This window comes from Seriola lalandi, unplaced genomic scaffold (assembly GCF_002814215.2).
Source record: "Seriola lalandi dorsalis isolate HSWRI2012SDOR001 ecotype SW California unplaced genomic scaffold, Sedor1 jcf7180002054065, whole genome shotgun sequence".
In the NCBI taxonomy this organism is placed as follows: domain Eukaryota; kingdom Metazoa; phylum Chordata; class Actinopteri; order Carangiformes; family Carangidae; genus Seriola; species Seriola lalandi.
Genome location: NW_019524618.1, coordinates 225,694 through 246,944, shown reverse-complemented (window position 1 = coordinate 246,944; position 21,251 = coordinate 225,694). Strand labels below are relative to the sequence as shown.

Here is a 21,251-nt window from a genome sequence, read left to right as displayed (position 1 = left end):
CCCCCACCCATATGGTTCCAAGTGATGAACCAATCAACAGACCAAGAAATCGACCCACAGGCTTATTTACAGAATCTTGTTTGAACCCCAGGACTTGCCAATCCATGACCTCTCTATTGATGATGGACACTTGACGTCACCTTAGGGGAAAAACGTCCCACTCTTGGAAGAAGGAAAAAAAAAGATCAGTCATTACCAATGGCACTTAATAGGGCCATCTTGCTCATCTTTGTTTCTGTATATGTGTAGAGGAAAAAAAAATTAACACAACAGGAAGGAATATAAACAGGCTCATTGGCCCTGTCACTGTCTTCTCTTTTGCCCCCTGCTTTCCAATGCACCATGCATTTCTAAAGTATTCTCATCATCTCATGACACTGTTAAAACTCAAATCGAGGTGCATGCCGCAGTCCATCACTTTTCTGTCTTGTTCCTGGTCAGCTTCCTGGAAAAGATGAAGAGAGAAGGTTCGTAACAGGAGAGCGGGAATGGACAGATATTTCCTTCTTGATAGAGCTGTGTAGATTGAATTATTACATTGTTATTGTCATCACTATTATTATGACTTCAACCTCTTTTGACTGTTCAGTATGATTTTAAAGCCTGGACTTAAAGGTTTTACAATCATCAATCTATGTTATCAAACCATATACAGTAAATAGTACTTTATTAACACTGTCACCCATAAGTAATTTTAGCATTAATGTAATGTTTTTGAATCATCATTGTACAAAGACAAATACATAAAGCAAGATTTGTTTTCTTGACCAAAATCACAACTGTGTATTGAAAACATGTTGCTGTATTTGTATCAGACTTTTCAAGTTTATAATCAATCAGTAGTTATTGTCAAAACAATATCTTCCCAATCTCTACATGATTTTCTGTCAACCTTAATTATTTTGTGTTTTTTTTTTTTTTTTTTTTTTTTTTTTTTTTTTTTTTTTTTTTTTTTTTTTTTTTATGTCTGAATTTTTTTTTTTTTCTGAAGATCTATGGTATTAAATGCACTGGTTCTGTCTCATCATCTTTGGGAATTGAGATGTTATCCTCTTCCTTTACTGTTTCTATTCTCTATTTGTTTTTACTCTTCATATCAGGGAGGGATTGCTTTCAACAGTGTTGTCATCCTGTTATGGCATCAAAGACTAGCACAACAATACCTGCACAGCAGCCACTGCTGTCGGTGGGGGATAATGGGCAGGGTGGGGTCATTGGTAGAGAAGGAAGAAAAAAGTGTAATTTTATGAATAAACAAGGGGAAGGTATCTTTCTTTGTATGCCTGTTTTAATTTCATCTAGATTTTACAAATCACTACAAATCAACTAGTTACAATCACCAGTGATTATTCTTTGATATTTAAACCACTCGCACCAATCGGCAGTGACTGACAATCAATAATGTATTGAACTTTTGCAGCCTGCCACAAGTTGGCTATACTTTTAATACTTACTAGTACTTTAATGTTCAATCCTGGCAATCCTCCCCTTAGTGTTTCTTTCCCATCACATGTTCAAGATGCCGGAAGTTCTTTAAAATCAAAATTTAAACCTAATTGGTTTCATTTTTCATTTTCTTTGCTAAAGTGAACACAAGCTGGTTTCAGTTTACTGGAAGTTTATGTGGTAATTTCTCTAATACTCAAAATGTATTTATGAGCAATTTGATCTTGAGAAATTGACACACATTGTAACATATTACTAGAAGACATCAGGGAATCAGTTAAGGCTTAAAAAATGTTTGTCTTGTTTTCTCTTGAGTCTGTTCTTACTTAAACTTACTGATGATGCTTTTAACTTATTTAAATGGTAAAATATAAAGGTGCTAACAAAGTAAAAACCTCAAGTTAATCCATCCCAGCTCTTGAAAGCAAAAAATAGAAATCATATGAAACAAATTCTGATGTATAGAACATGTAGAAATTAATATGCTACTTGAATTAGGGTTTTTTACCAGTGATTAACCTTTGCAAATATTTCTGATTTAATACTTATGTCCAAACACTACATTACCCATAATTATAACCACAGGCAAGGTGTTGCTTTCAAGTGCACTTGTTATGCTTACATCCCCAAAGTGGTGCAATTACACCTGTGTAACAGGTTAGGTACTGTAACACAGGTTCTTCTGTGTTTAATCATGTCTTGAAAGATAGAATTTGGTCTACCCTAGGCAGATAATCTGACACTTAATTATTGGAAATCCTTCCAAATTGTTTAATAATAAAGACTGTTTTAATGTAACAGTAATAATTGCAGGGCTGTTAAATTGAATCAATTACATGATGTGAGGCTATTATTTGGTGACAGAATGAACATTATCAATATTATTAGTACTAAAAGATGACTGATAACCCTTATTGATATCTCCAAAGAGAATGTGATTTTTAGTCTAACTGTGATCACTACAGAACAATTAACATAATCATTTCAGGTTAATTTGGGATAGATCTTTTTTTTTAATTGCTTCAAACTTTAATTTGAAATTTGAAAATGTTTCCAATTATATTATAGGTGTAATAACGCCAGTTTTACAATATATTATGTTGCAGTTCCATACTATGACCACTAGAGGCAATAAGACTGATTTCCTGTGCTACGGTGAACTACAACTGTACTACACTGGCATGACAGGACACAAAAGCACAGAAATACTTTCAGTTAAATTATTCAAAAATAAAAAACCACAGTGTATGCCGACAATAATAAACGCTGTCATTGCGACCGTCAACCCTGATCCGGTTCATTAATGTTAAATCAACAATTTCAAAATAGCCAGTTGTAGTTACGCGCTATGGCCACACGAGGGCACTGAACACTCAGGATACACTCATAACTATCATCTACACACCTACAATAGTCTCACGCCAACAGTTGCAGTAAAAATATTCAAAACAAAATTGCGAAAATTTGCGGAATTGAAGATCCATGCTTATGCTGTGCCTGTGGGGACATGGATGTAGCGTGGCCGCTTTAATAGCAGGATGTAGTTTTGGTATATTGAAGCAAGTAATCGATATATTTTGGTGTTATAGTTCTGATTTGACTGATTGATATTGAATCAGATAATCAGCCTAAAGCCTGAAATCACTAGTGTGTACTCTCTGTGTTTTCTGTCTGTTTTAACATATCTGGTTTGAAGGAAAAATCTGAAAAAGCCATTTCTACTTCTTGACACTGGTGTGTTATTCCCGTGTCCAATTTTTCGACAGCCAGTGAAGGCAGCTAACGAGCAAAATCGGAGCAGAGGACCAGTCTAGCAGCGTGGATATGTCGGATCCGGCGGCTCAGGCCTTACAACCCCGGCTTCTCCAAGCCCAGTCTACTGGGTCAGCTGGGTCCAGCACTGCTGCGACAGGCTCCGGGCCAGGAAATAGTGACCCGGCCAGACCGGGACTTAGCCAGCAACAGCGTGCAAGCCAGAAGAAAGCCCAAGTCCGAGCTTTCCCACGGGCGAAAAAGCTTGAGAAACTTGGCGTATTCTCCGCATGCAAGGTAGCTAGCTTAGCTAAAGTTCACCACAACAAAGCACTCTCCGGGTATTATTAGCAACTGTGAACGTGGGGTAGCAAATGGTATTACAGCCAGGACAACGCAAACAAAAACATTAGCTAAAAAGCATAACGAGCTAACGTAATTGTTAACTTTGTAGCTAGCTAGCCAGCCATAGTCTCCGGATACTTGTGTCATTCACATTAAATATCTGATTTAGTATCAGCTAGCTTAATGGTTTAATCATTAATTGACGTGCAAAACCAGCAGCTGAGTTACTGTTTAAGTGGCTTTAATTGGTGTTCGGCATATTTTGCCTATTCTCAGGCTAGTGACACATGCAAATGCAATGGATGGAAAAACCCGAATCCACCTTCAGCCACACGTATGGATCTGCAACAGCAAGCAGCCAGCTTGAGCGAGCCGTGCCGCAGCTGTGGACATGCTCTGGGTACAAACAACCTCCACATATACTTCAGCAACCACCTGCCTGTCTCCCAATAAGCTATATACCAGTGACCTCTCATTTCTTAACACCTCACGTTTGCCATATGTGTTTTATATAATGCCTTATTTACAGCTGATCATGTGTCCCACTTGGAGAATGTGTCCGAGGATGAGATTAACAGGCTGTTGGGGATGGTGGTGGATGTGGAGAACCTTTTTATGTCCGTGCACAAAGAGGAGGACACTGATACCAAACAGGTTTACTTCTATCTGTTCAAGGTAAGCAAACCTTTGTCACATCAGTGTAATGGGTAAAACAGACCAACCATTAATGTTGAGTCCATTTGACACTGAACTCCCACCTGCTAATCTTTTTTTAGCCCTGATAATTTATCCTCAGTGTCATCTATCAGCAAGCAACATTGTTCTTGTCTACCCCCTTTTCCTTTAGCTGCTGAGGAAATGCATCCTGCAGATGAGCCAGCCTGTTGTAGAGGGATCCCTTGGAAGTCCACCCTTTGAAAAGCCCAACATTGAGCAGGTGAACATGACACTAAAAGCATTCTTAGTTCATGCCCAGATGTTTAGCAGCTGCTGAAAGAGTAACAGGATTATACTGCTCTTCTCTGAAAATGGGCATGCTTCATATAGTTTGCTAGGATGCAGCATCATCATATTTCACATTTGTCTAACTCTGTCTATTTTTTTTTTTGTTTCCTTTATATTTCAAAGGGGGTTTTGAATTTTGTTCAGTACAAGTTCAGCCACCTGGCACCAAAGGAAAGGCAGACCATGTTTGAACTGTCAAAAATGTTTCTCTTGTGCCTAAATTACTGGAAGCTGGAGACACCAACACAGTATCGCCAGCGCACACAGAAAGACGATGGGACAGCATACAAAGTAGACTACACCAGGTGTGTTGTCATTTTAGGAAGCAGTATATCATATCAGTGACTTGCTTCTATTGTTACTAATGAATAAATAGGCCGGTACATGCATTTATTTGCTAGATTTCTATGTTGGATGCTGTAATCAGTTTGTACAATATCAGTGTTTTTGCTTATGCTTCCCAGGTGGCTGTGCTACTGCCATGTCCCCCAGAGTAACGACAGCCTCCCGCGCTATGAAACCACTCAGGTGTTTGGCCGCAGCTTGCTCAAGTCCATCTTCACTGTGACCCGACGCCAGCTCCTCGAGAAGTTCAGAGTGGAGAAGGATAAGCTGCTGCCAGAGAAACGCACGCTCATCCTCACACACTTCCCCAAGTAAGGGCAGATTCTCCAAAATTGTGTCTGTCTCTGACCTCTAATGACAAAGAAACAGCTGAAAACATTTGGCTTTGATAGAAAGTTCCCTTTAAGATACTACTTAAAGGGAACCTAAAGGCTACTTTAAGATTAGTAAAAATGATAGTAATTTTCATGGTTCTCACTGGTCTTTCAGCTGCATTTGTAGAAATGCTGGTGCAATCAGAATCTGTATCTGCTTTGACAGATGTGTGTTGGAAAAGGCCAGGTGTATATATTGGCTTCAAAAAGCTCATGTGTATTTGTGCACAAGCATATTTAGCAGCGGTCAAGCTGTGTGAATCTGTTTGAGACCCGTCTGTGTTCAAATGTACTCATTTGAACATGTGTTGTCATCAGGTTTCTGTCTATGCTGGAGGAGGAAATCTATGGCGAGAATTCACCCATCTGGGAAGCTGACTTCACCATGCCTGCATCCGATGGCACACAGCTAGGACATCAGACAGGTGCGGAGGGTTTATAACCTGATATGATCCAGTTAGTGGGATGAGACCAGACAATAAAAAATCACATCATGTACATATTTTATGAGTCTTCTATTCTCAAATATACTTTATTTATCCCCTTGGGGAAATTCATTCCATTAGCTCATTGTTGATGATAATAATAACAGTTAATAATAAATAAACAATAATAATTAGATTTGTCCACTTCCTTTGGCTGAGGTGTTGTATAGCCTGATAATATTCTATTATATTCTCAAATCGTCTATTGAGTCATTTAACCATGGGACTGAAAACTTGCGATTCTCAAGCAGAAATGATAGAAATTCCAGATGTTGGAGAGTTAAAAGCTGTAACAACTGAGTACAGACTAACGAATGTGAAACATTCCTATTGCAAAAATGATTTTTTTGTGGTAAAAAGAGAAGACTTAACTGATATCCAGAGGAGAAATTCAAGTGTTACAGCAACAGAAACTCTTACTTAGGTGGTATTGTGACTTGTTAAGTAGGTATCAATATTGTATGATATACACATAATATAAAAATAGTAGTAGTAAATACAATGCATATATGAATATATGGCCTTAGCTCTTGTCACAGTTCCTCTTTTATAGTCTGTAATTAATTGCCTGTATCTTGGTGTCTCTCCATTGCAGTGATCAGTCCTGCTGCAGTGTCTGGCTCCCCTGCTCTGTCTAAAGGTCTGAGCAGCATCTCCTCTCTGGGCAGCATGGACACTGGAGGTGCAGAGCCCATCACAGGTCTGTGAGCACAGCTCTGCTCTCATATTGTTTTGATTACCTGTTTACCAGATTCTCAGTAGCTACAGTTGGACTCACAAATATCTCATGCAGTTAAATGACCAAAATCACAAAAGAAATAATTATTGTTAATGAAACAATAACACTGATGATTCTACGATCATTGTCAGTTGTGTCTTTTCCTTGCCTTGACCTGAGAAATGTCGCTGTCTGTTCAGGAGAAAAACGTAAACTTCCCGAGGCGTTGACCCTGGAGGATGCAAAGAGGATACGTGTGATGGGAGACATTCCTATGGAGCTGGTCAATGAAGTTATGATGACAATCACTGACCCTGCTGCTATGCTTGGACCAGAGGTAAGTCATTTAACCTCAGGTGATTTGTTAAGGTGAAAGCAAAACTTAGATTGTAGTGCTGATGGTTGATGTTTATGCTGCTAGACTAATCTGCTGACGCCCAATGCCGCTCGTGATGAGACTGCCAGGCTGGAGGAGAGGCGGGGCATTATAGAGTTCCACGTCATTGGAAACTCACTGTCCCAGAAGTCCAACAAGAAGATCCTGATGTGGCTGGTCGGTCTGCAGAACGTCTTCTCTCATCAGTTACCTCGCATGCCCAAAGAGTACATCACACGACTGGTGTTTGACCCGTAAGTAGGTTTTCTTATACCACGTGTTGGACGTTACTGGATGCATTTGCACAGTCCTGACATGTCCCGCTTTCACAGGAAGCACAAGACCCTAGCCCTCATCAAAGATGGCCGCGTCATTGGAGGCATCTGTTTTAGGATGTTTCCCACTCAGGGCTTCACAGAGATCGTCTTCTGTGCTGTCACATCCAATGAACAAGTTAAGGTACATAATAACCATTTCCTCTCATGAGAGGGGGTCCAAATAGACTAATAAGATGCTTGTTCACACTTGTCCATTTGTTGCAGCGTCTCATAGCGTATCAATTTGTAGCAGTTGTAAAAGCATACCTCAAAAAAGAAAAAAAGCTACCAACTTCTCATTAGTACTGTAGTAGTAATTAGTACTTATTTTCCATTATGATGTCTGTGTGTTGATTGTCTATGCTAAAGAAAAACACAACTATACTTTTTCCAGGTCAGCCTTTCTTCCATCCACTTTACCCCTTTTAACATAACGAGCACTGGTATTTGGAAAGATCACAGAAGTATTGAGATACCTATTGTAAGAGTCCTGTTTTTCAAATGTCTTCTCTCTGGTGTGAATTTAAGGGCTACGGTACCCACCTGATGAACCACCTGAAGGAGTACCACATCAAACACAACATCCTCTATTTTCTCACTTACGCAGACGAATACGCCATTGGCTACTTCAAGAAGCAGGTACTGCCGGCATGACCTTCACATTAGCTCCGTCACGTCCTCTCCCGCTATCTTGTCCGCTCAGTAATTTGTTCCTTCCTCGCAGGGCTTTTCCAAAGACATCAAAGTGCCGAAGAGTCGATACCTGGGATACATCAAAGACTACGAAGGAGCGACCCTCATGGAGTGTGAGCTGAACCCGAGAATCCCCTACACTGAACTCTCTCATATCATTAAAAGACAGAAAGAGGTATGTGAGGCTGTCTGATGTTCTCATTAAAGCTAAGACTGTGTTTCCTGCCGCTAATTTGTGGTTTTATTATCACATACACCTGAAAATTGTCATATCAGATCATTAAGAAGCTGATTGAGAGGAAACAGAGCCAGATCAGAAAAGTTTACCCAGGCCTCACCTGCTTCAAAGAGGGCGTTCGACAGATCCCCGTAGAGAGCATTCCAGGCATAAGTAAGTGTTTGGTTTGTGTACGATGAAGAAAAAATATTTCAGAAACTGGCATTGTCATATAACTTACCAGTCTTTTTCTTTCAGGAGAGACAGGCTGGAAACCCAGTAACAAGGACAAAGGGTAAAAACTCTTTGCATATATTTTTGAATCGGTGTTGTAGTGTAGATGCTTGTGTACCATGATTGGAACCAGGTTCTGTTTGTGTGTTTCATTTTTAGTCATTTTTCTTTCAATTAGCTCAGCAATAAAAACACAATGGATACAGCAACATGCAAATTTAAAGCCAATGTGTGTAGAATTTTTATGTGATAATGACACAGAGAAGTGACATGAGTTTCTGTTTGCAGCAGTGTCTTGATCTTAAAAAGTCAGACATTTTCAAATCTTACGCCAAGTTGTGCTGCTACTATTCAGCAGTTTGTATAACAGTCACATTGTTCAACCACTGCTGCCCTTTTAAAGGTTTAAAGTTAACATCTTTGCTCTCTGTAATCATGTGAACTAAAGCTTTCAATCATACCTGTTAATAATGATATGCACGCTTGAGCTGATCACAAGTTTTATTGCAAAATAAAACAAAAGATAGGATCTAAAGGATGTAGCACATCTAACGCCAGCGCAACAATTAACACAAATAGCAAATTCATTACACATTCACAAAATACCATCACAAAAAACGTAAGGAATTGAAAAATCTGGATTAGTATTAAAAACTGTTAGTACATTTCAAAAATTTCTAAACCTTTTAATAATTACAAAAATCGCTAAAATCGGCATTCATTCCTCATAAGATTCTGAGATTGCAAATCCATGAGGCAAATATACATTTTCTAAAGAAAATGATGTCACACCCTCTGAGTCATGGGACACCCTCTCAGACTGACCTTATCAATACCAGTAAAAGAAAAATCCATCATTAAATGTTTGGACACCAAAATATGTCTGACTTGTGGGTGTTCATCAACAAGCCTATAACAATGCAAGTGAACATTACTTGTGTTATTTTAGGCTATTTGTTCTGGATTGTAGTTTTTATCTCTCCATGTACGTTTAGTCTCGTTAGTTTGATATTTTACGTAATTATCATTTTACATTCTCTGTAGGAAAGAGGTGAAGGACCCTGACGTGTTATACAACATGCTGAAGAACCTCCTGGCCCAGATAAAGGTAAGAGTCACCTGTTGACACACACCACAGGAGTAACAAGATCAGAGGCTAACCCAGACTTTATTTCTCAACAGACTCATCCTGAAGCCTGGCCCTTCATGGAACCAGTGAAGAAATCAGAGGCTCCAGATTACTACGAAATCATCCGCTTTCCCATCGGTGAGAGAGCTTCTCCTTGATTATGCGACTACTCCTCCTGGTTACTTTAACTGCCTGTTTATGTCTCACACACTTTTCATTAGTTAAATCATGAGTAATTTACATGAATTGTTCTTTTTTTTTTCTTTGGTCCCTGCAGACCTGAAGACCATGACAGAGAGACTGAAGAACAGATACTATGTGACCAAGAAGCTTTTTATTGCTGACCTGCAGCGGATCATCACTAACTGTCGCGAGTACAACCCTCCAGACAGTGAGTACTGCAAGTGTGCCAACACCTTGGAGAAGTTCTTCTACTTCAAATTAAAAGATGGAGGCCTGATTGAGAAATGAACTTGGTCGCAGGATTATGTACAGACAAGGAGTGACCGTCACAGCTGCCACACACCAGGATGAAGCAGATCACGAGGAAACTATCGCTAGTTATTGTTATGTCTAAGTTAATACAAGGGTGTGTACATGACTTAGAAATTTTCACAAGGGAATTGGTGGACTTGAACAAACATGAGTGTTGTTTGGAAATATCAGAGCCAGTTGAGCATCACAGTATCAAAATGGCATTACATTTCCACTTAAAGTTATCTTGTCTTTTTCCTCCTCAGTACTCACAGTGAGTTAATAATCGTAACATGTTTCATTAAGTGTACCAAAGTTATAGGTCCAAGTTATAACAATGCCACTATTTCCACCATTATTTATAGTATAATTCACCTGGTTTTGTCACATTTAAAGACATTCATTCATTCCAATTTGCTTAAAACTCGTCACTCGAGCAGATGTGTATGTGTTGTGGAGTTCTTTCACAGAAAACTGGACCTCGGGACCTAAAGCCACGTTGCCTTCCGTTACTGACAGACACTTGAACATCCTGGCCATTTTCATGGGTATAAAGATAAATGTTCTTTCAGAGGTGAAGTCCTTGATTATGAAAGATGGGCAGTGCTTTGACTGTTGATTCAAAGTAGTGCAGTCTACTGAAGTGCAGAAACGATTGAATTAGTCAATTGGTGAGAAATTAATTGAACACAATTGTTGAAGTTATTAAAAGGCAAATACCATACATTTGCTTGTTGTAGCGCCTCATTGGAGGGTTTGTTGTTTTTTCATTCCAGTGTGTATTATCTAGATTCTTTTTTTTTTTTTTTTTTTTTTTTTGGACTGTTGGTCAGAAAAAATACAAGTAGCCATTTTTACTTATTCTAAATATGAGTGATTATGAAAACCTTCTCAGAATAATAAGAATAATCGTTGGTTGCAGCCCTACCCCTTACTAGTTAGAGAGACTGCCAGCACTTGTGTGCTAAATGAAATAATTTCCTCAATTGTTGCTTTCAAGAGAACACTGTTTTCATGTTGACAACAACATAAGATAGTTATTTATACAGGAAATATGAAATGTACTGTTTGTACACCATTTTCCACTGGCAGGGTTTTATTCCAAACCATTTAGGATGAGGTCATACATTAGTATAGCTTTTACCACGCTTGGAGAGGATGCTGTAGCTGTTGGCGTTGATTTGTTCAGTAGTACACTCACTTCCACACGTATGCTAAGTAGTCTATTTCATGTACAGCCACATTTTTGTTGTGGTGTCACAGGTTTACTGGATAGTATGTTGTTAAGTCCCAAACATGGTGGGGGAGAAGCTAACCAGCAGTCCTCACAGGGCTTTAGGAAAAAAGGTTTAACTCTGGTTTATTTATCACAACATACACAAGCTGTAGTAGGTGTTCATGCATGACGGACAGTTTACAATTTGCATTGATTAAAAAAAAAAAACAACACATCCAACTTTTAGCCTTTGTTGTTGCAGGGTTTTTTTAATACAGTGTTAAGGACATTGTAATGAAAAGTTGGACACCTTTCTCTGTTCACCGTCAGTGTCAGAGAGCTTCCTGAGACGCATCCACTTCTCTTATCGGAAGTAACTGTCCAATGCTGGTTGAGCCTGCTTGTTGAATTTTTCATTGACTTGTGTACGTTTGTGTTTGTGTGTGTGTGAGTGGATGTTTATTTTGTACTTGAATCATGACTAGCTTTGAATAACTGAAGTGATGTCAGTGTTGCATTATTCAGGGTTGTCAATTGCGTATGTGTGTGTTCTTCCTCAGTCTACCTATGCTGCATTTCAGATTTTCTTAAAAGGTAAGTCTGAGTGAACTTTTCACCAGTTTGAGGATGGCTACTGTCTCTAGTTATGGTATAAATGCCATTTACTGTAACTATAATACTGTTCATGACAATAAAGTTTTTTATAAATGATTCTTAAATGAGCATGTGATTTCTAAGATGGGTGAAAACATCAATTACCAAGTGGAACTGAAACAGGTAAACACAAGCATGCATTTCAGTCAAGATTTTGGGGATTTCTGACATAACAAAAAAACTTCCTGAGAATAAGTAAATCTTGTGACTTCACTTACTTGTCATGACTTGATTTGTTAGTACGCCTACTTGTAGATCTGCACTTATGTTTTGTCACAAAGTCGATTGTATTTATCTAAAATCATATCTTTTCCTCAATGTGCTTCTGTACAACATACAACACCCTGTATACTTTGTCCTTTGACGGTGATTACAGGGAAGTAAAAGAAGGTAATTTTACATTTCTCTTCATGTGAATGTTTAATTTGTTGCATACCAAGTGCACCTGTCCAGGCTTTTAACCGCAGATGTACACACTCATTTTATGTTAAATATTCAGGATTTACATCCACTAGATGCTACATTTATGTTGGTGTTGTTTGACATTTTGAAAGGATATTAAACTTGGTGAAGAAAAGCATTGTGAATTACTGTGCTACCTTAACTGCCTTCAGTAACTACCTTTTAATTAAGGCCTAACTGGTTCAAATTATATCATCAGAAAATATTTTTGTATCTTTTATTGTGGGTCACAGTGCATTCATGGTCAAACAGGAGTCTGTTATGTTACATTTGTGTACACTGCTTTTTTTTTTGTGCAACATCATGTTGCAGGTTTTGCTTTCCTGATTGACAATAAGCCACAGGCTGCGCCCAGTCAGTTACATCTTGTCCTTTGTGTCCTTTATGCCAAACCTGCCAAAGAGCCTCTCCCTTCATCAAAACACCTCAACTGTAAGCCGCATTACAGTTTAGGGTAACTTTAACAGATTGACCCATTGGCAGACTACAGGGTTTTTGAAAGACTTACTGTCAGTTAGGCTTCATCTGTCACTGTGTAATGAAGACTTCTGTTGTTCCTCCAGAGCCTCCCCCGCTGGGCCATTCTGCAGGCAGAGTGCACAAAGACTTTACTTTCGTTTCTCTGTATCTTACAGCTGATCATAACAGCATTTTAAACCACATCTAAAACCTCATAATGAACGTTGAGTGCTGCCTGTTTCATCCTGTGTGAATCATTTGAACAGGCACATTATGGTGATTCATGTTTTGTGCTGATTAATGGAAATTACCCACAGAATAGATTATAGGTTCTGTGTCTGTTTCTTTTACTTTAACCCAGTTTTTTAGATTGGGGTAATTCATCCAACATCACATTGTATTTCTTTTTGTGTTTATACTTTTTCATTGATCCTGTGATTCTCATTGTTACCAACTTTTTACCCTGAAGGTATTGTAAAGGACAGGAATAGTTTGTTTAGTGTTATGTGTAAGTATATGGCTTCCTTATTGAGGTCATTGATAATGATATGATATATCATGTTGCACCAGAAGCTTTGGATGTTATTTTTCACTTCTTTTAATCTCTGAAGACTGTAGCATTGTCAAAATGTTAGACAGGATGAAGTCCATTCTGCATATTTGTTATTTTAAAGTACTCCTAGCTATGATACTTTTTATCTTCTTAAATGTTTACCATTATGCATTGTCATTATGGGTTAACACTATCGCAAGTCCTGCAAAACAATAACTTGCAACTGAAATCAAATCTTTCTTCAAGTTAAAACTGCTTAGGGGTTTCCCTGAGTATACTGTCATGGGCGTTAGGTTTCGCTTTCCTCATAGGGTAGGGCCCTGTTAGCGTGCATGCAAAAACATGGGACATATTCATCACCCTAAACAGAACACCTCAGCTGTGTGCTGCTAATAGAGAAAATACCTTTGATAAAACATAAATAAATATATAAATATAGGCTTGGATATGGCCTCAGCAAAAAAGGGTTATGTAAGGAATATTTTATGTCAGTGTAGTTCAGGATTCCCCTGTCACTGCATAGTGATGGCTATGTGTTGGTCCTCCAGAGCCTCCCTCAGTAGGCCCACTTTTCTGAGTTAAAGGAGCCCTTACTTTCGTTTTCCCGTCTTGGCGTCACACAGCTGATCACAACAGAATTTAAAAGCCCCACCAACGGCACTGTACAGTGATAGTGGGGAAGGAGAAGCTGCAAACAGCACACGGTTCTCTACAGCTGACTGGTGAGTTAATAAAGGCCAACTTCCTTTCAAACAGCTCATAGAGAAATGACACAGAGTGGACAATTTATTCAGGATGCATCTCCCACAGAATCCTCGTTTGTTTTCTCTCTACTAAGATCTAGCCGGACTTTGTGTTGTCAATGATCCAAACAGTTTTGATGTATAATCTAGTGTCCTTTGCTTTCCTGCAGTATTTGGAATTCTATGTAATTCTGATGTGTTGTCAAACAGGAGTAACGTTAGGATGGCAGACTTTGATCTGTACACATACCAGGAGGAAGTGGTCGAGAGGGCTCTTCAGAGAGAGAACATAATCATCTGGCTGCCGACAGGAGGTGGAAAGACCCGCGCTGCTGTGTATGTGGCCAAAAGACATCTGGAGACCACTGAGCGGGCGAAGGTGGTGGTCCTGGTGAACAAGGTATACAGAATGCACAAAACAGACAGGATGAACAGTACAGAAGCATTTTCGTTATAATAACAAATACAGTTATGGATCATTGTTGAACCAGGTGGCCAAATACAATGTTTTCAACATATTTTGTAATGCAGGTTCACCTTGTAGACCAACATTACAAGAAAGAGTTCAAGCCTCACCTGGACCAAAACTACAAAGTGGTGCCAGTCAGTGGAGAGAGTGACGAGAAGGACTTCTTTGGAAAAGTGGTGCAGAAGTCCGACGTGGTTATCTGCACGGCACAGATCTTATATAACGCTCTGACTAACACAGAGGAAACCAAACATGTCGAGCTCTCAGGTTAGTAAGAATGAGCTTCAACAGCTTCGATTATGATGTTGTTATGACAAGGTGAACTGACTCTTCATGGCTCCTTACAGACATTACTCTACTGATAATTGATGAGTGCCACCACACCCACAAGGAGTCAGTCTACAACAAGGTAATGAGATTCTATTTGGAGAAAAAGTTGAAAGGAGAACGTCGATTGCCACAGATCTTGGGTCTCACTGCATCACCGGGTACAGGAGGCGCCAAGATCCTGAACAGGGCTGTGGAGCATGTCCTGCAGGTCAGGGTCTATGTATTTGGCTTTTATTATATTTGTCACTTGACAATGTGAGCTATCTGTCTGATCTCCCACAACTCCTTTCTTCTTCATATCTCTCCCTCTCAGATTTGTGCCAACTTGGACTCAGCCATAGTCTCAACTAAAAACTATGCCCCTGAGCTGAAGAGGAAGGTACCCAGACCCATCAAATCATTTGACATTGTGGAGAAAAGGCCAGCGGTAAGCCAATTTGTCTCTTTCTTTTTAAACAACAAAACCACTATTTATAGAATTCAAAAGAACTTACAGCTGATACCCAGCTGATCTGACCTGGGGACAATAAGATGAATGGGATGAAAACAACATACTGCTTCACTCGGATTGTCTCGCATTTTAACAAACAAAAACTTATGTCGTCACAACGATTAGAAAGTTGCTATAAGTTGCTAAAAGACAGTATTTTGTTCTTTTAGGATCCATTTGGGAGTCATCTGAAATGGATGATGGAGCTGATCCACGAGTACATGAACTTACCTCCAGACTTCAAACTCAGAGAGTGTGGCACACAGGAGTATGAGGCAGATGTGGTGATTTTAGAGAAGCGAGGTAGGAACAGTTTTTAACATTGTTGTTTTGAGGGTGTTCACTTGTGATGTCCAGGAGACCTCATTTGTCTTTGTGACACGGTGAGGCAAATTAAATGTAAATCAAATGTTAGCAGAAAGCAATACCATACGTTCTTTGTGTATTTCTTGGATCAGGGGTAAAAGAGGACAACAGACTGCTGGCACAATGTGCACTCCACCTCAGACAGTACAACGACGCCCTGCTGATCAACGACACCCTGCGAATGATGGATGCTTATTGCTCCCTGGAGGACTTCTACAGCACAAAGTTAACCAGAACCATCGACGGAACAGACCTCTTCCTGGTGGGACTTTTCCAAGGTGGGAATACGGAAAATTTCATCACTTGTCTTGATAGATTTGAGTGCATGATTTTCATTTATGCTGTAGCTCAAAATGCAATTTTCACTGCGTAAGCAAATATAAATATCATTGTCTTTGTTACTCAGAGAATCAGGTGGAGCTGAAGAAAATTGCACAGGATTCTCGTTACGAGAACCCAAAGATGGCCAAACTTGAGAGCGTTCTGCTTAAACAGTTTGGACAAGGCGTGCAATCAAGGGGGATCCTCTTCAGTAAAACCCGTAGAAGCACTTATTGCCTCAATGACTGGGTCCTCAACAACAGAGCCTTACAGCAAGCTGGCATCAAGGCAACCATCCTCACTGGGGCTGGCAATGGCAGCACTTACATGACACAGGTGTGTTGGCATATGATGTTGACCTATGAGCTTTATGTCATCTGAATTTATTTGCAGCTTCACTAAGTTAAATGCTGCTCAATAACCTGGGGAAATTAACCCTGGAATAAACCTGAGGTTACAAGTCTCTGTGTTATCTTAGATTCAGATCTAAGCTTCAGGTCTCACATCAACAAGGTGACGAAAATATAATTTTTCCAACTTAGAAATAGCTAAAGTAGGGCCATTCATAGAACAATAAGATGCTGAAAGAATCGACTTGATGACTGTAATGCACTTTTTACTGGGCTTCTGAAAAAAAAAAAAAAACACTGAGAGACTTCAGCTCTTTCAAAGCTCTGCATTTCTGCTGTTCCTCAGAACCAAGAGGAGAGCGCACATCAGTCCAGTTTTATCTGCTCTGCACTGGCTTCCTATTACATTTACAATTGATTTTAAGTTCCTCCTCCTTATATACAAAGGCCTTAATGAGTGAGGACCAAGCTCACTAAGCATTTTTAAAAGAAAGCTTAAAACCTATCTCTTCACCTTAGGCTCTAACTAGTTCTGTTATTTTGCACTTTGCTCCACACCTCAGCACTGATCAGCACTGCATTCTATGTAATCCATTTTAAACTTAATTTAATTACTTATTTATTTCATTTATATTTTATTATTCTTCCATCTTTAGTGTTTTTAACATGTTTTATGTTAATTTTTATGATTTTTCATGTAATTTCTTATATGAAAGGTGCTATTCAAATAAAGCTCATTATTATTATTATTATTATTATTATTATTATCATTACTATTATGGATATGTGATTCTGTTTTGTATGACTTAGTATTTAATTTCTATATTTTCCTTGTAGAACGAGCAGGCGGAGACGATCCGCAATTTCCGCGACGGTACTCTCAACCTTCTGATCTCCACCAGTGTGGCTGAGGAAGGCCTTGACATCCCTGAATGCAACCTGGTGGTGCGCTATGGACTGCTTACAAATGAGATTGCCCAGCAGCAGGCCAGTGGACGTGCAAGAGCCCAAAACAGCCAGTATTCAGTAGTCGCCATGAGAGGGGGCCGGGAAGAGCGCCGAGAGATCACCAATGAATATCTGGAAGAGCTGACTCGAGAAGCTATCGCTAAAGTCCAAGAAATGAACCTCCAAGACTTTCACAGAAAGGTGAGATTGTGGAACTCCATTCATTCTTATTCCTTGCTCTCACTGCTCAGTGTTTCTACCATCACCTTACTCCTCTTTGTCTCCAGATCAATGAGTTACAGATACAGGCAGTTATCAGCAGTAGAGTTGCAGAGAACCAAAAAACAGAGAAGAGGAGTCGCTACACTGCTTCCAGTATCCAGTTCTTGTGTCGAAACTGCTTCAAGTCTGTGGCATCTGGCAGTGACATTAAACTTGTTGACAACGCGCACTATGTCAATGTCAATCCTGACTTTGAGTAAGTTGGACTCCTTGTGGTATAAGAGGTCATCCAAAAGTGTATTCAGGCCAAAGTCTTTACAGAACGTCTTTACTGGTCTAATCATGGCGTGTCTGTTCTCAGGAAACACTACAAAGCCGGCGGACAGGTGAAGATTCCAAGAAGTTTTGAGGACTGGGAGCCTGGGCGCACGATCAGTTGCAATAATGGCAACTGCAACAAGGTACAATGAACCTTCTGCCAAATATCAATTTAAAACTCCGAAACAGACACCGTTCTGCTCAATGCAGTTCGTTGATAGAGCTGATGTTGGTGCTTGTTTCGTGTTGGGATCTGACTGATATTCTTATGTAAATTCACAGGATTGGGGATTTGAGATGAAGTACAAGAAGATCGCCCTGCTGCCCAATCTAGCCATTAAGAATTTTGCCCTGCAGACCCCTGATGGCAGGATAACTGTGAAGAAGTGGAAGGATGTCCAATTCAATGTTGAGGACTTCAGCTTTAACCAATACTGCCAAGACTACTACCCTGACCTCCTCGACTGAGACAACAACAAGGGAGCCCTGTAGGGGGTTCTCCTCATATCACATGCCAGTTTTTTTAAATCTTTTTTCATTTTTGATTTGTCTGTGCTCATTAAGAGAATCTGTCATTATACTGTTGCATAAATATGAACACGTGCCATTCAAAAATTCTCTCCACACGTGCTAGCACTTATTTGTGCTGCGGGGCCAATGAGGCAGCAGTGTGCTATAACCCATTACACATCGATCATGCTTGAAATTAGCATGACAGCTTTGTTTATGCCCAAGGTCCAAACTCCCTTTGCATGTTTTTGTGTGTCTTTTCCCTGCTTCAGCTCAAGTCAAGCACACAAACAAAGCAGAAAACGATCTCTGCTGTTACTTGAACCTTAATCATCACGAACACTTGACACGTCATGACTAAGATGCTTCCTTATGAACTGTAGCTATTTTAAAATACTTTTAAATGGTAACTATTTTTTAACAGTTGTGTGTCTGTATGCTGGTAGTTTCTCAAATAATGTAATTATTCAAATGTTTTACTTTATCATTTATTAGCTTAGTTTATGTTGTTGATGTATACTATTTTATATCTAAACCTAAAAATTCCTTGACTTGCCTAAAATATTATTTTATAATTAATTTGCCTCTGGGAACCACTAGGTGTCAGTGTTGGTTAGCAAATGTCCACACCAAGTCAGGTCCTATATTTCTTCTCTATCTCTGTATCTTCTAACAAATGATGTGAATAAAGCCAGAATGGAAATTTTCTTTATTGCTCCTAAAACTGAAAACAATGAGCTGATGATACCCAGAGGTTGAGGTCACAGGAGTGAGTCTGAAACCCCAGATGTACTGTAAAAAGGAGGATGAGGAAGATGAATGAGTAACTGTCCACTCACACCCACCGAACTTTGCTGACGCACACTTGAGCAAGGCACTTAGTCGTCAGACTGCTTCAGTGGAGTGCCTTGTTTGCTGCTGGCGCAACATGGCCTCCAAACGTGTGCATGCAACATCTGGAAAAAAGAAAAAAATGCAATGACAGGAAATGGAAAAAAGTATTTTCCTGCTTTTGTTCTGATATAAACAGTGTAACTGTTTCTTCTATCTGGTTATGCAGAGGTGTTGTGTCCAATAAAAAGATCCCACAGTGTCTACAAAAGCTTCTCTTTAAAGGTTTTAAAATGTGTTCTGAATGTTGCTTTTACTGCAGCTCACTGTGCTGCTTCTGCATGACTGGATCAATAGAGGGTTATGTACTTCAGATTGGATCATTTAACACCATCTGAACAGTCTACGTGGAGGAATAGATCTATTAGACTTGCAAATGATCATTTAACACACTGGCTTCAAAGATGTATAACTACACTGCTTCTTAGAGCTCGCACAGCTTGATTTTCAGCTATCCCCAAAAGACAAATTTAGACCGCTTAATCATCTACAGTTTCATTTTGCTGCTGTTTTGTTTACATACATGAATCAAGCTTAATATACAGTAGCACAGCTCTGGATATAACGAGCAGTTTCCAAAACAAACCCAGATTATGAAACTAAAGCAACTGGCAAGGAAACCATTAATTTCAGTCTGGCAGCTGTATCGGGGAGATTCATTTTTGAAGCCACAAAACATCTTCTGTGCGCATCTCCGGGCAAGACATGATTAGGTCAGCCTCACTGTGTCACATGTGTTGTAATCCTTTCAAATCTAGCAGAGAGCTGGAGTCAGTAGTGCTGCCACGGACGTAATCACACTAAAAACAGGCTCTGTTCCGATGTCATGCCTGACTCAGATTCAGGCAGGCACAGAGGAGCCGCACAGTGTATGATTTACTCTGATCAGGCTGAGGCTCTATAATCAACACTGATTACTTCCTTTTACTTTCCAGCTCAACACCCCATGCATCTTAATTGCAATTAGCTCTCTTCTGAAATTAAAGCAGCTTGGAGTAGTTGAGCAAAGGATGATAGTGTGTGTGTGTGTGTGTGTGTGTGTGTGTGTGTGTGTGGAGGTTTGTTTATGTGAATTCAGGGGATGCTGCCTCTGCGTGACTGGATCAATACAGGGTTATGTACAACAAACAATATGCTCCTTGTCATTCGTATCTAGGGCATGTCTGCCTACTGTCCCATCTAATACAGTACATGAGCACTAAATGAATCAGTTTGGAAATTCCTTGGCTTGTTGTGGGGAAATGCATATTAACTGTAAGACTGACGTTACGTCATTTACAGAAAACAATGTCTGAAATTCACAATTTATTAGATAATTCAAAAATGAACTGATTTGCCAAGTCATAACACATGTGTTTGGTCCGAGATGAAGCTTATCTGCATGTTTCTTTCCCCCCACATTATTTGATAGAGATAGTAGAGAGTGACAGGAAAGGAAGGAGGATGACATGCAGCCAGATTCAAACCTGGACCACTGCAGTAAGATCTCAGCTTTGATAATGGTATGGGCTCTGAAAGATGAGCTACCAGGGCACCCCTGATCTGTATGATTGGATTTTTTGGATGTTATGGATTTTTTTAATTAGAGGCAAAACAATTAGTTGATTATTTGATTTGTTGATCAACAGCAAAACTATTATAATAATCAATTAATCCTTTCAGTTTAAACAAAACTTGCTTGTTCCAGCTTCTCCATTGTGAGTATTTGCTGCTTTTTCTGTCATGTATGAAAGTAAACTCAAGATCTTTGGGTTCTGGACCCTTTAGTTGGACTAAACAAGCGACCTGAATACATCACATAGGGCTATCAGAAACAACAACACAATTTCATTATATTCTGACATTTTATTAATAAAGTAATTATCCATTAATCTAGAAAATGATCAGGAGATTATTGTATAATGAAAACAATCATTGATAACAACCCTATCCTTAATTGCTCGGGTTTAACTTTATATTTCCTTTAAAACTTTCTTTCACAGTAATAATCAGTTGTGAACAGTTTTCAGTGGTCACAGGCTCCAAACATGAACCCTGCT

General features: G+C 39.4%; 2 protein-coding genes across 3 annotated transcripts; both read left to right on the top strand.

The window, feature by feature from the left end:
- Positions 1-2,866: 2,866 nt before the first annotated feature.
- Positions 2,867-11,837, top strand: kat2a (K(lysine) acetyltransferase 2A). 2 transcript variants are annotated; one of them, XM_023403193.2, is made up of 19 exons: positions 2,867-2,995; positions 3,213-3,495; positions 3,820-3,943; positions 4,073-4,218; positions 4,391-4,480; positions 4,672-4,853; positions 5,013-5,204; positions 5,586-5,692; positions 6,348-6,452; positions 6,671-6,807; positions 6,892-7,100; positions 7,179-7,305; positions 7,692-7,802; positions 7,888-8,031; positions 8,133-8,247; positions 8,332-8,368; positions 9,352-9,415; positions 9,490-9,574; positions 9,714-11,837. In XM_023403193.2, exons 2-19 carry the CDS (start codon positions 3,271-3,273, stop codon positions 9,905-9,907), a joined length of 2,394 nt encoding a protein of 797 aa, XP_023258961.1. In that variant the 5' UTR covers positions 2,867-2,995; positions 3,213-3,270; the 3' UTR covers positions 9,908-11,837. The 2 variants fall into 2 exon arrangements, with proteins under 2 accessions (XP_023258961.1, XP_087029308.1); XM_087173182.1 differs by lacking the exon at positions 2,867-2,995 and having other exon boundaries at positions 3,025-3,495.
- A 2,025-nt stretch (positions 11,838-13,862) lies between these two features.
- On the top strand, positions 13,863-19,028 carry dhx58 (DEXH (Asp-Glu-X-His) box polypeptide 58). The gene is made up of 12 exons (XM_023403180.2): positions 13,863-13,976; positions 14,208-14,397; positions 14,529-14,733; positions 14,814-15,004; positions 15,110-15,223; positions 15,457-15,589; positions 15,745-15,930; positions 16,059-16,309; positions 17,161-17,472; positions 17,559-17,749; positions 17,855-17,954; positions 18,094-19,028. Exons 2-12 carry the CDS (start codon positions 14,221-14,223, stop codon positions 18,277-18,279), a joined length of 2,046 nt encoding a protein of 681 aa, XP_023258948.1. The 5' UTR covers positions 13,863-13,976; positions 14,208-14,220; the 3' UTR covers positions 18,280-19,028.
- Positions 19,029-21,251: the final 2,223 nt, after the last annotated feature.

Excerpts from the sequence above, each read along its gene's own strand:
- dhx58 (XM_023403180.2), top strand. The coding sequence starts at position 14,221 with ATGGCAGACTTTGATCTGTACACATACCAGGAGGAAGTGGTCGAGAGG. Across the intron at positions 15,005-15,109 it reads CTGTGGAGCATGTCCTGCAG|ATTTGTGCCAACTTGGACTC; the intron begins GTCAGGGTCTAT and ends TCTCCCTCTCAG. Across the intron at positions 15,224-15,456 it reads TTGTGGAGAAAAGGCCAGCG|GATCCATTTGGGAGTCATCT; the intron begins GTAAGCCAATTT and ends TTGTTCTTTTAG.
- kat2a (XM_023403193.2), top strand. The coding sequence starts at position 3,271 with ATGTCGGATCCGGCGGCTCAGGCCTTACAACCCCGGCTTCTCCAAGCC. Across the intron at positions 6,453-6,670 it reads AGGTGCAGAGCCCATCACAG|GAGAAAAACGTAAACTTCCC; the intron begins GTCTGTGAGCAC and ends CTGTCTGTTCAG. Across the intron at positions 6,808-6,891 it reads CTGCTATGCTTGGACCAGAG|ACTAATCTGCTGACGCCCAA; the intron begins GTAAGTCATTTA and ends TTATGCTGCTAG.